Below are 16,006 nucleotides of genomic sequence, written 5' to 3'. Positions count from 1 at the left end.
ATTTCACAACTTTTGCGACAAATCTATGTGATTAAGACGGTTCAAATAAATGGTTTATCAAGTTAAATAGATGGTTGATGAATATATCAAAACTCATTGATCATTAATGTAACTTCATTAACAATGAATTTGGACGTGATCACCACAATCGTCAAGTGTTCAAATTTACATGTAATTGAACCCCTAAAAGTTCTGGTCTGAATTCATTGTTAATTAATGAAGTTATATTGGTGGTTAACCTGTTTCGACATATGGTATATTTGTTAATCATCAACCAAATGTAATTAACCATTAGTATTTAAATTTTATCAACCATTTAAAAAGTTGTTAGGAAAAGTGTCTAAATTTAGTTGTACAAAAATTATTTCTCTGTAAAGAGCGGGTGTAATAGTCTTGCATTCAGTCTTTTACTTTTATATCTTACTTGCTAAAAGCTATTAAGCAGATTCTAGCAAACTATTACTATAGGTGATTTTGTGGTGGATCTGATTCAGAGTCATTGAATGAAACAAGTTTAGTTAGCATATTTTGAATACATGTTTTCTCACCGCCACCGGCCACCGAGCATTGGATGCCTTCTCACCGTGAAATCAGAAGCTACTATTTGTAGCTTCAACGTGATGTTTTGCCGTGATTTCAAAACCTCCCACCACATATCCAAACACTTGCCAATACTATTGTAAAGCCTCCAACGTTTGTGCACACTTTTAGGGGATCCATGACTTTGCCGCCATAGACGAAACTGGTGGTCAGCGACTCTAGTAGAAGAGGCGAGCCTGAACACGAGAGAAAGCGGGGAAACTGTTTGGTACACCAAAAGGCTACAAATGATATATTAAATGAATTAACCCGGTGATCGTAAATCATGTCTCATCGTGGACCACCCCAATGGTAGTTGTCCATGGTAGAATGATTTATGACGCACATGAGGACTAATCTTGTTACTTGACGACATTATTGAGCTTGCCTAAGTGAATGGAAAATAAGACCCACACGCCATGTAAAAGATACTTACGTTAAAAATTAGACAACCCAGTGATGAAGGAATCTGATTGTAACAAGATGAATACTTGGGGAACCAAAACTGCACAAGCATAATACATCTCGGACTTAAAGTACAATTAAGCAACAAATAAAAACTAGCTTCTCTCCTTTCTTTTGTCCATCATCACAAAGTATTTGTTCTTGTTCCCCTCCACAAGCTGCATTGAAGTCAATAGATAGAATGTGTCGTATCAATTGGAATTTGGCAAAGGCATCGAAATAAAGAACAACATCCACTAAGTTTGTTTGCTTCCATTTGCCTTGGCGGTGTTTAGTTCCTCTAGCCCTTATTTTGTTTTTATCATTGGCTTTTCCATAAATAGATGAGATATAGCACATTGTCACCCAAAGGTACACAACCAGTAAACAACTGAACATAATAATACAAAAAATTTATATACAAAGGAACTTTTAGCACAATTGGCATCAGCTCAAACTCAGGTGTGATGAATTCAATGGTTTCTCTTTCAAATTGCAAGATCTTAGTTGAGATATCCGCATGTATTCCATGATATAACACCATACTTATACTCTCATTTAGGAAAAATTATTTTTAAATTTCATTTTGCAGAAGAGAACAGGAAAAATGCAACAGTTTACTTCATCAATCAGACAATGTGCATTTAGAAACTTGAGTTCAAGAGGATATTCAACTTTTTCACTCCGATATGGCAAGTCGCAACACACATTTAACTCTAATAAAATGTTAGATGATGCTTCAACTTAGCAATATTCATAGGTCAATTTGGTTTCAGCTGATAGATCTTCAGAGACAAAATGTACAAGCCAACTACTATATAAAGAAACATCTGACCTCAACTGTTATTAACCAAAAACAGGTCACCTCCCAAAACATCTCATTACTGAGGAGGTAAGAGCAGAAGTCAGAAATGTCATTCCAGCAGATCCACCAGGAAAGTATGATATAGCATAGTACCCAAGTGAGAGAACCTACAAGTAAAGAAAAATTCATTATAATACAAGACTATAGTTTTTGAAAGAAAAAACTAAAAAGTATACACAAAAATATGTAAGGAAGACAAATTCCCACATCCCATTTGCTGGAAGCATGTTAAAATCACAGCACAACCACGAATGTGGGAATAGTAGCTCTTAGATTTATATTGGTTTTGCTATGATGAATATTGTTGCTATTCACTGTAATAGATATTATGCTCAAAAGTCAAAAACTTGGATATACTTAAAACCAACATATGCCGAAAATACATGCCAAAGAGAAAAGCTACGAATAACTATTTTAAGAAAACAAGGAATTGTTACCTGCACTACAGAGAATATCACAGAAAGAAAGTAGCTGTGAAGCACCATTGAAACATATATGGTACCTATCATACTTCCTAGAAAGACCAATGTAAAAGGGAGCCTCTGAAAAATAATCACAAAGAGGCAATTAAAATGTGTTACAAACATGAGCAATCAAATCAAAATAGACTATATTTTTGAAAGTCCAAACTCAAACTGAAGCAACTGATCAAGTTTTTTCCCTTCAATGCAAGCAACGGGAAACTAAATTCTCTTTACCTCCTTTGACAACATGTGAGCAAGTTGATTCTTTGGACCCTTGAGAGCAAAGAATGATCCAATAATAAATCCACACCCAAGAGTAAAGCATATAGCAAACTTTTGGGGCATAACCACCATGACAGGCAGGAACAGTGTAAATGCTATGAAAACAAAGAAGACCCCACTTGCCAGAAACAAACCAAAATACACTAGCGCTTTGCCAGAAGGAACACTACTAGTGGCAGATTGGAAGCTGCCAGGTAGATCTCTCACACCTTTGGAAACCCTGAACAATAAGACAGATTGCATAAATACTTGAGGACAAGCTCAGGCAAAGATACTCTGCATTGGCTAGCAAGTTCTTGCTACAATATTATACAATCAATTAACGCAACTGAAGAAGAAAAAGGAAAAAAATGGTCTGTCACATTCAGATAAGACAGACAGATTGATATATAATAATAATAATCTATATCAATATATAAAGGGGATACAACACTCTTTTGGGCTGGATTTTTCCTTTTCAATTTTACCCCTTCATTTAAACAATTTTATCATTTTATTTAAATTATCAATTAAAAAATTAGTTAAATTGTATTAAAATAGGAACAATCAACAATAATAGCAATAACAATCCAAAGCAATGGAACAATATTGAATAATAATAACAATTAAATTATTATTATTATAATAATAATAATGAAGCAGACAGAAGAAAAAACTTAATGTATGTATATGATTGCTTCCGTGGTATGAAAACATAATGTTGTCACCAAGAAGAAAAAACACTGAAGTTAGAGAGTAATATCATCGATGACTTAAAGGATTTTACTCACTACAACTTACAATCAGAAATAGAATCTCAACCACAGCTCTGAATACTCCTTTTAACAGGCATAAAGTGCACATTCTTGAAAATTAAAATACTATTAACTCAGCTTCTTAGCTCTAAATTACTCGCTAATATATATTTTGTCATATTTTCATATTTGAAAAACAATGACTCACTAATATAAGAATGACTGTATGACAAGATACGGATAGAAAAACCCCAGTGTAGCGATACAAGTTTGACCTTAGTGAAGAGAAAATAGATCATTACTAATTGCTACTTTTTTTGTCACATAAACAGAGGAAGGTGATGAAGCTTAGACGAGTCAAGTCTAACAGTATAATTACATTGGAATACATCTATGAAGGGTTGAGCGCGGCCTGAGCCCACTAAAGTTATTGCTTGTCATCCTTGCTTCCCAGAGGACAATAATAAGGTTCAGCTGAGTCAACCCCCGACTGTATCCATGAATAGGAACACACAGCTATATGTTCTTCCCACTGAGGACAGTGATGGGGTCGAGCTGCCTGAGTCAACTCCATACTATACAAATAAATATGGAACATATAATTTCGGGTTGAACCCTGAGGTTATTGCTTTTTTCTTATTATATACTGACTCCATCCGTCTCTCAAGTAATTGATTGAAATTAAAATTTGTTCTTATCTTTGAAATAAGCAGCTAAATTAGATCCATAGACTGCTTGTCAGTTGTCACAATAACACCATTCGCATATATAAAATCAAATACACAATGTTCAGAGCATAGAGAGCAGACAACAAAAGATTATTTGCTAGAATAAAGGCAGACCCCAACCTCTGAAACCATGATCTAGGAGCCTGTTACAAAAAAAGAAGGTAAACTGGAGCTACAAAAACTAAAGTGTCAAGGCCAAGAGGAGGTAAGGGAAGTTTCATTTGGGAAACAATCCCCGCAACTTATATGTTTCTCAGAAAGAGCAAGGGCCTACTAACTACAGGCAGAGACAAGACAACAAACTTATGTGCACCTTTTTGTGAATCATATATATTCTTTGCTCATGAAGTCTACAACAAGATTTAGTCCATATCAAGGTAGTTAAACTCAATATTTTACTCAGAATCAGGAAGGGAAAATGAAGTCGTAACATGAATCATAAGATTCTGCAAAGTTTATAAAACTCATATGCACCTATGCAGGGGCCAGGGATCGAACCCCGGACACCCCACTTATTCACTTTAAAAAGGTGAATTTCTAGCCACTAGGCTACTTGACCAAAAAAAAGCCATACATAACTCAAATTCATCACAAACAAAATAACTTCGTCAAGTACAAAATACCAAGACGCAAACACCTGGTCCCCAAATAGATTATCTAAATTAAACTTTCCGAAAATATAATATAATTAATGTTTCGCTTTCCAAGCATAATGAGAATTCATTATATCATAGGGTTTATTGCATTCTTAGATTCACAACACCTTAAAAACATTAATGCTAATTTTAATTTCTCTTGTAAATTGTACTTAACATGCATATAAATAGTTGTTCTTGTAGTGTGTTACTCATTCAAGCATTCTGACATCCTTCCATTTTTTATTGTTCAAAAAAAAAAAAGCATTCTGACATCCTTATCATATATGCATACAGATGAATTTATGTGTGTTATATATGAGTTTTAATTTTTTTTATAGAATCTTAAAATTTGTGTTACGATTCAGCAATTTAGAATTTTACTTCACTTTTGAATAAAATCTTAAGTTTGACTGCCTTGCTGATGATGCCATATCAGAATTATAATAGGTGAAAAAGTGTGAAAAAGGGCGAGAAACTGGAGAAAATGTGCAGAGAGAAATTGAGAGAAGCTACCATAATCTGGGTTGTTATTTTTGAATTACTTTTCAGGATGTCGAACCAAATACAAAGAAGTAGTGTTATGTTATTACAACGTAGAAGTAACTACCAACTACCTGCAACTGAAAAACAATTAGCAACCTTAGAGAAAATATTGATGTGCAACAGACATGCTTGCTTCATCGCTTTCCACAAAGGTTGGTGCTGACTATAAGTCAACCTTAGTGAACTCCTAAATGAACTAATACACATGGAAACCATAACTATGTGGGTAGCCCATTGAACATGTTTCTTAGCGTGTTTGCTTCCTTCTCATATCCATATGGTTTACTGGCAAGATCTAATCTTTTAGATTAATACCAACCAAGTTCACATAGCTACCTTCATCTTTTCCTAACTCATTCACATAGTCCCCCTTTGTTCTTTCTCACACCACTTTGCATCATAGAGTATAAATTTATAAGAAAAGAAGGTAAGTCTTGAGAGAAAGTTGGACAATTACCAAATGGAAAAGGTATACACACATACGCTGGAGGTGGCAAAATGATCAATTAATATCATTATCTATCCAGCCCACCAAGACATAACAATGTCCAATCCAACTCAACTGTGTATTTTCTTTAGTCAATAGCGGCATAGCGTAGCAGCCCCTAGGTGCTACATGAAACCCTGTTGTTGCATTTTCACATAGTGGCTGTAATGGCCAAATAGTGGATGTAGCAGCCCTGTTGTGAAGCTCTTGTAAAAAGCTAAATATGCCAATATTATCTTTGCAGTCACCACAGTTACAAGTTTTGGTTGCCCCGTATGCTTTGGCATATATGTGCTAGACTTTATTTTGAGAAGTCGATGGTGATTTCTACAAATTGAAAGTGGAAAATGGGTAACTTGAAGCCGTTCCCCGCACCAAGCCACCCACTCATCTGAATCACAACAAGTTGTACTTATGTGAACTGGATAGAACTTCTGAAATTGATGGGGTGCACAAGGGATGAAAGCATCAATAGAGAACGGGGGGATCGATAATCGATTTAAAATGCAAAAAATATAATTAATTTGAATGGCGGGTTGGAAATCCATCCATGACATGTATCCACTAAACATGCCATGGATATATTGGATAAATGATTAATCAGATCTAAAGTCCATCAACCCTCAATTTGACCTCCTAAAACTCGCACAAACTCACTTTGTTAAACCCCTAATATAGAACGTCAACATTAGATTAGAAGGAATAAAAGGTTGGGAAAATATGGTCAGTAGCATTTAGGGAATAACTAAGCATAAAGCCAGAGGTGAAGCTAGGTGTATCCCTACAGGGGCCCAAGCCTCTGCTATGCTACAGAAAGTAGCAATAATACTAGAAAGCGTGTCTGGATTTTTTTAAAATATAGAGATAACATGTCATTAGGACTTTCCCTACATATGGATTTTTAAACAGAGATAACACTATCATGCCATTAGGCCTTTCCCTATATATGATGGACTAAGCTCACTCTAGATGGTAGAGAAAGTTTACATCTTCCAACTTTTCAATTTTTATGACAAAAAAAAAAAAAAAAACTGGTGTTCAAAAGTTACTAGTTGCTCTTTTCTGTTTTCTCTTGTGTTTTATTGTGACAAAAATGGAAAGTTTTATTTTAGATTTGATTGGTTGAGCCATGGTTAGAGAATAGAGGGTTTTGAAAGGATTTCTTCAATTACACGGCCCCTCCCACAACAAATAAATTCTAACGAGTACATTACCAATCAGCCCCTAAAATTGTAGCGGACGGGCCTTTACCTCCACCACCCATAAACTCGTGAGTAGGGATGGGAATAGGCCAGGCCGGCCTACAGGGGCCTACGGCCTGGCCTGTTTTGGTCTGGCCTGGCCTGGACTGTTTAGTAGATAGGCCTAGGCTTAGGCTTTTTAGAAAGCCTGTTTAGTTAAATAGGCCAAACTTAAGCTTCAAAAAAAGACTGTTAAGCCTAATAGGCCGGCCTATTAATACTTATTTATTAAAAATATTTTTTTATATTAAAATAATTGCATATATTAAAAATATAAACATCTTTTTCTCTATCTATTAGTCCCTTAATAGGCTTTGTTGTTATAGGCTTTTATGTAGGCTTTAATCTAGTTGAAATTTACTTGTAGTGAAATAGGCTTTTAAGTAGGCTTTAAGACATGTTTAACCTATTTAGTAGGCCAAATGAACTATTTGATGGCCTTAATGTGAAGTAGGCCTGTAAGTAGGCTTTCAGGCCAGTCCAGGCTTTTAAATAGGTCAGGCCAGACCTAGAAAAACGGCCTATGATAGGCCATAGGCCAGGCTCAGGCTTGTGATTTATTTCGTAGGCCAGGCTCAGGCCTATCAAAGCCTGGCCTGGCCTATTCCCACCCCTACTCGTGAGTAAGCAAAAAAAAGTCCTTCAATTTGAATTACGTCGAGCAAATTGGTCCTTCTATTAACTTGTATCTAATTTTCTGTCAAATCAGTCCCTGAAGTATATCACTTAATAGCAAATTAGCCCCTAGGTTATATCATTCACTAGAAAATTAGTCCCTGAATTATATTACTTACTAAAATTAGTCCCAAAGGACCAAATTTCCCAGACTTCATTCAAAATCTAGATCTTTTTTGCCTATATGCAAATTTTAAAGGGGTAAATTCTCGACCCCTACAATTCCAAGGGGGCGAATTGGTGATTTACTCAAATTCTAACTATTTAATTAAGCAACTCATTCATTGTAAATTGTAATTCTAATAAAATAAAATAAAAATCAATGCATAAGATCAAAAATCAAAATGGGAGAAAAAAAAACAACAAAAAAATAAAAATTTTCATAAGCGCTAATAACAAAAGCAACTAAATACACATCCAATTCATGCATTACACAAAATTCAACCATTTCAAAACAAAAAAAGCAAAGAGTGTGACTTACACACTGAAAGTACCCGAAACGGTGTCGTTAGCAGACCTAACAGCAGATTCAATATCAAAAGGGAAATTGGAAGGATCATCATCCTGTGAGGATTGAGCAGAAGCGTATGAATTCCAATCAGCGAGCAAAGACGATGAAGGTTTCAGATCGTCTTCACTGCTTCCCGAAAACCAATTTTGCATTTTCAATTTCGTCACTGATCGCCAAATTCGAAGAAGAAAATGTGAATTTCGTCTTTGTTCGAATCTTCGCGAGAAATTGTAAGATTGAATCGGAGAATTTGGAAGAGTTACGAGATTTTACGAATAGTTTGGTGTTGCATATGCTCTTAACTCATTTACCTAACTTTTACATTTTTTGTCACATTTACTTAACTTATGAAATCATAATTTTTTTTTATATAAAAGTAAATAAATTCAAGACTTTATAATGATTTTTTTAGTAAAATATTAAAAAGAATATTGAATTTTAACCTTTATATCTATCTAAATTCATTTTTGTTTTTGACCGATATAATTTTGATGATAATAAGAGAACAGTTATATCCCATAATGTTTGTTTCATGACAAAAAATAATTTAAATCAATTTAAGTATTTGTATCTTTTGATAATTATTCAAAAAATGGTTCAAGACCATATTTGAGCATTGTCTCTGATATGCCAAAGAGTAGTGAAGCATCTAATCTAATCAAACAAGTGTTTGGTTATCCTGCCTGTAGAAAATCGTTTGGACTCTACCCTTAGTCAACTATTCATCAGCCATTGATGTAAGACATTAAAGACCAAAAAGTCATTATAAAATATATACAAGGTACAGTGCTACATGTTTTGATCGCAATTTATAGTATCCGACAAGATAGTGATGACAAAATTCTGCTACAAGATAAGGAATTAAACACGACTATAATTGAATAAAATAACAAAACCAATCAACTAAAATCCAAATCTTTATATATAAAAGTTAATCGTAAGCCAATTTTTAACCTAATTTTAACCTAGATTTTATGATGACTTTTACGTTATCATCCTGTGTTCAATTAAACCTGTTTAATTAAGAGATAAACTTTAAAAATCGTTCCTCCTATTCTTATAACAATTTCCTCCTATTTTGTTTCCAACACAACAATAAACCGATAAACATAAAAAATATATATATATAATTTCCTTCTATTTTGTTTACAACACAACAATAAACAGATAAACATAAAAAAAAATATCACTCTTATTAACAAATTCTTCCTATTATTTCCATTTAAACGATTTCATGTCATCTCCTACTTTATTTTTTGAACTTGCGTAAGTAAAATGTATAATACTCTTCATCTTTTATTTATTTTAGGATTTTTTTTTACCATTACTTATTCTTATATATTAGTCGAAATGACCTGTGCGACGTACGGGTCTAAAGTCCAGTAATTATTTAAAGTTACATGATTGACACAATTATAGAAAGCTCATCTTTAATGACCTAGCCTATAGACATTTACCTACTCATGATGTATAAACACACATTAATACATATGAATAAAAAAATAAGAAAATAATCATTGATGATGATTTCTCTGATTCTAAAGTGCTCTAATCGTTCTGAAACTCTTAAAATCACACTTTCGCCGTGTTTTAATCGTCGAAAGGTGTCCTCTCACTAACCTTGGGGTAAGGATATATAGGCGTGCATTTTCAAGGTTTTAGGGAAAGGCATCCCGCGAAGCGAGCATATATCTCGTGAGGCGAACTTTGACAAGAACAATTATGTTGCCTTTTCTTTTCGATACTCGTAACACGGTTTTGATGATCCACAACGCGATCTCGTGCGAGACTGATCATGGCAATTTATTCAGATGCTTACGACGCAGCTATGCTGCGCGTAGCCTAAGCCAATGTGAGGCTAAACCTTTGATTTTCTCTCGGAACTCGTGACACATAGCTCATAGCACATGTCAAGAGTTACGACCAGGCTGGTCTTGCTTCTTTCTTCACTTTATGATCCATGTCTTGCCACCAAAACATCCCTAATGACTATGTCCCAGTAATCAACACCAGTGAACTTGTAAAAAGGCATAACACAATTACATAGTTGTTTGGTTTGGTGTATGTTCATGGCTTCAATCATATTTTCCTATTACTGTCTTTTCATGTCTGTCTGCTGAAATCTTTACAATACTTAACTAAAATGCAATTAAACTAGTTACTTGTCCTTTAAATTAACTCTAGAAAGGGACCAAAAACCCTATATAAATTTCTCTCCTCGTCTTTATATTTGTAACATCTTTAAAATATTTTAATTTGATTTTAGTGTTCTTCATCAGGGACGATTTTACCACCTAGCTAGTATGGGCACCCCGAGTTCAACCCATACTTTCTTTGTATCATAATAAGAAATTTACAAAGAAATTTGACTTTTAGTGACAGCCAAATTCCGTTAATACAGGGAAAATTTTCGTAGATAAATTTGTCTGTCTTTGACAAATGGTTGTCATTGCATGTTTTCCACCTTTACCTACGGACAAAACCGTAGGTAATTCTTTTTTTTTTTTTTTTTGTCAAGTAGTCTAGTGGCTAGTATTCAACTTTTTCAAGGTGAATAAGTGGGGTGTCCGGGGTTCAAACCCCGTCCCCTGCATATAACAATGTATGTCCCTGCCAACTGAGTTATGCTCACGGGGACAACCGTAGGTAATTCTAAAGAGACCGTTTTAAAAACAGTATGGACATTTACCTACAGTTACGGTTGTCACTAAAACTTATCATTGTTTTATTTTATTTTTTAAATTTTCTATTCTACTATATATTATGTCACATGTGAATTTACGGTCAAATTTTTTGGCCAACTCTACAAAATTCCTGGCTCCGCCACTATTCTTCAAGTTTGCAGCTATATAATAAAAAAAAAAATATTGATACAAAAGAGGGTCAAAAGCTCATAACTATAATTATTTAATCTTACACATTAAGATAATAACTAAAAGGAGAAGTTTGATATTGCCAAATATAATTGGATTACCATATGATTATAGTTACATAATCTTATAAATCAATTGAAGAACCAAGAGGTGAAGTTTATTGTAGGACATATAAGATTGGACAGAAGAGTCAAAACCTGAAATATAGGATAATATAGGATAATTATTTTTATAGGATAATTATTTTTATTGGGTTTTGTTAATAATTCGGTAATGAGAATAGGGTGTTTTGTTGGTTCAAATTATACTTTTGCATCTTTGATAGGAAACATTAGTTACATTAGTATATCCCACCTTTCAAAATTGATTCCCATGACAAACAAGAATTTGAGTTGTAGTTTCCATCATTGAAATGATACACAATTTCTAAGGAGCTTTTACATTATTGTATATTTTGCATGCTATGAAAGAATGGCAGTAATCAATAACCATTTTGCATTCACCCGTGTAAATTGTAATTGAATATAAGGTCTCTGATGTATATAGTCTATGAAGATCAATGCATGCTAAGCCATGTAAATTGTGATTAGCACCCATTCAAACCACTGCCACTTCCGAGAGAGACATCTTTGTCAACTCACTCAAACTTAGATTCAGAACATATTCGGTTGAATTTGATCCTACCAACATAAGTTCTTTTTTAAACACTCATTCTTTTCATTATTGTGTCTTGATCTAAATATTATGGTTTAAAAATGTGCAATTTTGTTGTAGGGAAATTCATGCCTGCCTGGTCTGTTGATTGAGGATTTTGGTTCCAAACTCCAACCTTTTGTCCCGTTGGTTGATCCAAAACTTCATAAATTTGAAGCAATTGTTATCAAATAGACTTGCAATGAAGAAGATGACGATGAGTCCAACAATGAAGAAACATCAAGGGATTGTCTGAAGATATTATTAACAGATGATATTATTAACAGATGAAGAAATATCAAGGGATGGTCTTCTCACATGGGCAACTATATGTTGCAATATTACGTGTTACATCAAGGGATGGTCTGAATATATTATCAACAGATGACAATGGGGATTGTATCAGTGATAGATTTTTTTAGCAAGTGTACTAAATACTATCGAAGTAGTAAAAATATCGTTCCCTCGAGGACTGTGTTAATCTCAATTTAGCAATAAAGTAAATATTTAGGATGTATAAATTTCTTTTAGTTGCCCTAGGCAGTAGTTTTGGTTTGCATAAAATTAAATAACAGAATATAAAGATAGAGTTGGAAAGAATAAGAGAGAGATGAGATCAGGTCTTTCGAATCATCTATGTTTCCCTAATTGGTATACTGCACCTATTCTTATGAATGATTTTCTAGTTCCACGATAGTTAACAAAATAGTCCTAATCAATCCCTTGAGTTAGGACCCTCTTCTCAAACTACAGCCCCTAATTCCTTAGGTGGTCTAATAATCTTTGAAGGTTTAAGCATGTTAACCTAATATCACTAACAAACGATTATCCATTCCTAGACTAACCCTGTTTATTAGAACAATTCAATTCTGTCTAAGTAGAAAGCTATGGTCAGTAGTCATTCATTCTCACTAAATCATGTTTATATTTGATCAGGATATAAAAAGCATTAAGAACAATTGAATTGAATAAAAACTAGATTGTCATTCACAATAAATAGAGTTTCACAGCAACATGGTTCAATTAGGGTTACAAAGAATCATCTCAGACCTAATCTCTAAGAGATTTAGCTACTCATAATTGAGTTTACAAATAGCATAATCAATAGCGGAATTAAAACATACACAAACTGATAGAAGGTTGAAGAAATCGCCCTCCTAGCCGTCTTGAGGTCTCAAAATCGCACTTGGCTCTCTCCAGATCGTCACCCCCTGTTTTCAGAAAAGACTTCAGCTTAAATAGGCACAGAATTTCGCCTAAAATCGTGGCACGATTCTCCTTGAATCGCAAATCGCTGAATTAGGGTTTCGTCAGATCGTGTCACGATTATGCCATCGTGACACGATTTCTTCAATGTCGAAGCTTGATTTTTGTCTTCTAAAATCGTGTCACGTTTTTACAAAATCGTGTCACGTTTTTACAAAATCGTGGCACGATTCTCGTCTTTGTATTTTCTTCAGTTTTCTACTCTTTTGCTGCATAAGTTGCCTTGTGAACTCCAATTTGTGATCAAAATACATATAAAAAAGACTCTAGAAATAGCGAATGACGGACTGTCATCACAACCCCAAACTTGAACTATTCCTTGTCCTCAAGGAATTTACTTGTAATATTGACAATCGACAGTAAAATAACAATTACCTGATCAAGCGATAGTAACCAAAAGTTCAACACCTTACTAGCTAAGATGAGCTAGTTTGACTTGTTAGCAACCACCAATTCACAACTCCACGCAAAAATATGAAAAGGTTCACACACAGTCGACATGCAATCTACATATTACCATAAGCTTGAAAAGTTTCTAAACGTCAATCAAAATCAATGTCAATGCACACTTTGAGGTCTTTAAGGGTTATAACGGGGCTTAGGTGAAGGTGGGATATATTTGGATAAGTAGGCTACACAAAATTTGAGTTAGGCATTCCTACAGAAGTTAAGCACAAAATTCAATCCATCATTCAATCACCTTTTGGAACAACAATTTTGCAAGGATACTAGAGATTATTTATAACAACCGGGACAATCGAGTTTGAAGTTACTCGGTTTTTCAATGTCTTGTCCCTTTTTCATTCTATTCTTTTTTTTTTTTTTTTTTAATACACCATTTGGCATATTGTTTTTTTTTAATACACCATTTGGCATATTGTTTTCATGAGAATGTTTATTTTTTTTTCTTTTTTCTTTTGTTCTCTAGTATCCCCACCCCAAATTTAATTGGTTGCAAATTCCAATAGCAAACCCAAACTTAATATTTAGCAACATTCTAAAATGCCTAACTCAGAAAAACAATAAGGGATAAATCCTAAAAGTCTCTAAGCTTGTAATGTAGTTTGTCACCGAACAAAAAGATCTAAACCTACCAGCTCAATTTGGCTAAAGAAAGGATAAAATTTCAAAACAATCAGGGTAGGCTCAAAAGGCTCACAGGACCAAGCACTTTTGCCTCAGTGTGTATATGACAAAGATCAATCGACAGCAGAGAAAAATTGCAAGTTCTAGAAATGTAAATGCATGGAACACTCTTAAGAAGTAAATTTGAAAATAAAATTTGGCCATGAACCTTACAGTTTAGATTTCTGGGAGTTGTTACTACCTATCTTTCACTGCCGTACACTTCGCCTTTGAAACACAAGTCACTCCTCCTTTTGAACTTTTGGAATACCACTTGAACACATATTTGTTACTAAACTGGAAAAAGTCAACAAACAAGCAAATTCATCAATAATAAACAAGTGCAAATTCAATCACATAACAGGGGGATACAACTGAGTTATTCAAACACACTGACAATTGTCTGACTCAACAATAGGAATAAAATTACTGAAAATAAAGACATAATAAAAAGGATGGGTTGCCTCCCACCAAGCGCTTTCTTTTACGTCACTGAGCTTGACGCTTCAACCACTGTTAGGGTGGCAAATATGATAGAAAGAATATATCATCCTTCTTCTTCCTCTTGTTTGGTAGGAATTCCATGAATTTTGCATAAAGAATCAGATACTCCCATGCACTCACTGTTTTTCTTTTGGAATTTAAGCTCTCCCACCTTAGAGAAGGACGTGCATCCATTTTCACACGAGTTATTTCTTCTACCTCCATTGGTTCAGATTTCGGACCGATATCAACACTCCTCACTTTGGGATTTTCTTCTAGCACAACCTTGTGACATTCTGTCTCCATCTTAACCAACTTCCTTTGAGACTCATGTGCCTTCTCAACAAGATCACCACACTGAACATCAAACTTCTCAAATGAAACTTGATTTGACACCAAGAATTCATCTAAAATATTTTGAAGTTGAGTATTGTAATCTATGTTGATCACCTCTTTCTTCTCTTTATAATTACTACCTGGTTGATCTACCTCATAACGACCACATCTCTCATTTAATCTCGAGATTTTATTGTCCAAATATCCTATCTTCAAAGATAGCATATATTTTTCATACTTCAACATATCAATCTCTTTTGTGTCATGGAGGTATAACCTGTCTATCATAGCTGCAAAACTTGGATAAACTTTTTAGTAGCACAGTACAATAGGAAGAAAAAGAAGAGTATCAATCATATTTTTTAAAATTTTTTTTTTATATAAACAAAAATATAAATGACAGAAATCCTAAATAAAAACAAAATTACCAAATTGAAATGACTTAACAGTCCCCGGCAGCGGCGCCAAAAACTTGATAGATTTTTTTAGCAAGTGTACTAAATACTATCGAAGTAGTAAAAATATCGTTCCCACGAGGACTGTGTTAATCTCAATTTAGCAATAAAGTAAATATTTAGGATGTATAAATTTCTTTTAGTTGCCCTAGGCAGTAGTTTTGGTTTGCATAAAATTAAATAACAGAATATAAAGATAGAGTTGGAAAGAATAAGAGAGAGATGAGATCAGGTCTTTCGAATCATCTATGTTTCCCTAATTGGTATACTGCACCTATTCTTATGAATGATTTTCTAGTTCCACGATAGTTAACAAAATAGTCCTAATCAATCCCTTGAGTTAGGACCCTCTTCTCAAACTACAGCCCCTAATTCCTTAGGTGGTCTAATAATCTTTGAAGGTTTAAGCATGTTAACCTAATATCACTAACAAACGATTATCCATTCCTAGACTAACCCTGTTTATTAGAACAATTCAATTCTGTCTAAGTAGAAAGCTATGGTCAGTAGTCATTCATTCTCACTAAATCATGTTTATATTTGATCAGGATATAAAAAGCATTAAGAACAATTGAATTGAATAA

The 16,006-nt window shown here is 34.1% G+C and overlaps 1 protein-coding gene across 3 annotated transcripts; it reads right to left on the bottom strand.

Moving 5' to 3' along the window:
* Positions 1–295: 295 nt before the first annotated feature.
* Positions 296–8,539, bottom strand: LOC11445345 (protein transport protein SFT2). Of its 3 annotated transcripts, XR_003010664.2 has the most exons (6): positions 8,162–8,539; positions 2,587–2,854; positions 2,326–2,430; positions 1,859–1,995; positions 1,016–1,202; positions 296–776 (listed from the first exon to the last, which is right to left on the bottom strand). XR_003010664.2 is itself a non-coding variant. In XM_039831265.1 (5 exons), exons 1-4 carry the CDS (start codon positions 8,341–8,343, stop codon positions 1,885–1,887), a joined length of 666 nt encoding a protein of 221 aa, XP_039687199.1. In that variant the 5' UTR covers positions 8,344–8,539; the 3' UTR covers positions 296–1,202; positions 1,859–1,884. The 3 variants fall into 3 exon arrangements, 2 of the variants coding, with proteins under 2 accessions (XP_039687199.1, XP_003600409.1); XM_039831265.1 differs by having other exon boundaries at positions 296–1,202; XM_003600361.4 differs by lacking the exons at positions 296–776; positions 1,016–1,202 and having other exon boundaries at positions 1,620–1,995; positions 8,162–8,538.
* Positions 8,540–16,006: the final 7,467 nt, after the last annotated feature.

The sequence above is a fragment of the Medicago truncatula genome, chromosome 3 (assembly GCF_003473485.1).
Source record: "Medicago truncatula cultivar Jemalong A17 chromosome 3, MtrunA17r5.0-ANR, whole genome shotgun sequence".
NCBI classification, from domain to species: domain Eukaryota; kingdom Viridiplantae; phylum Streptophyta; class Magnoliopsida; order Fabales; family Fabaceae; genus Medicago; species Medicago truncatula.
The sequence above is the reverse complement of the archived record's forward strand: the minus strand, read 5'-3'. Positions and strand labels throughout refer to the sequence as shown.

Excerpts from the sequence above, each read along its gene's own strand:
- LOC11445345 (XM_039831265.1), bottom strand. The coding sequence starts at position 8,343 with ATGCAAAATTGGTTTTCGGGAAGCAGTGAAGACGATCTGAAACCTTCA. Across the intron at positions 2,855-8,161 it reads GTTTCGGGTACTTTCAGTGT|GGTTTCCAAAGGTGTGAGAG; the intron begins GTAAGTCACACT and ends CTTATTGTTCAG. Across the intron at positions 1,996-2,325 it reads TGATATTCTCTGTAGTGCAG|GTTCTCTCACTTGGGTACTA; the intron begins GTAACAATTCCT and ends CTTTACTTGTAG.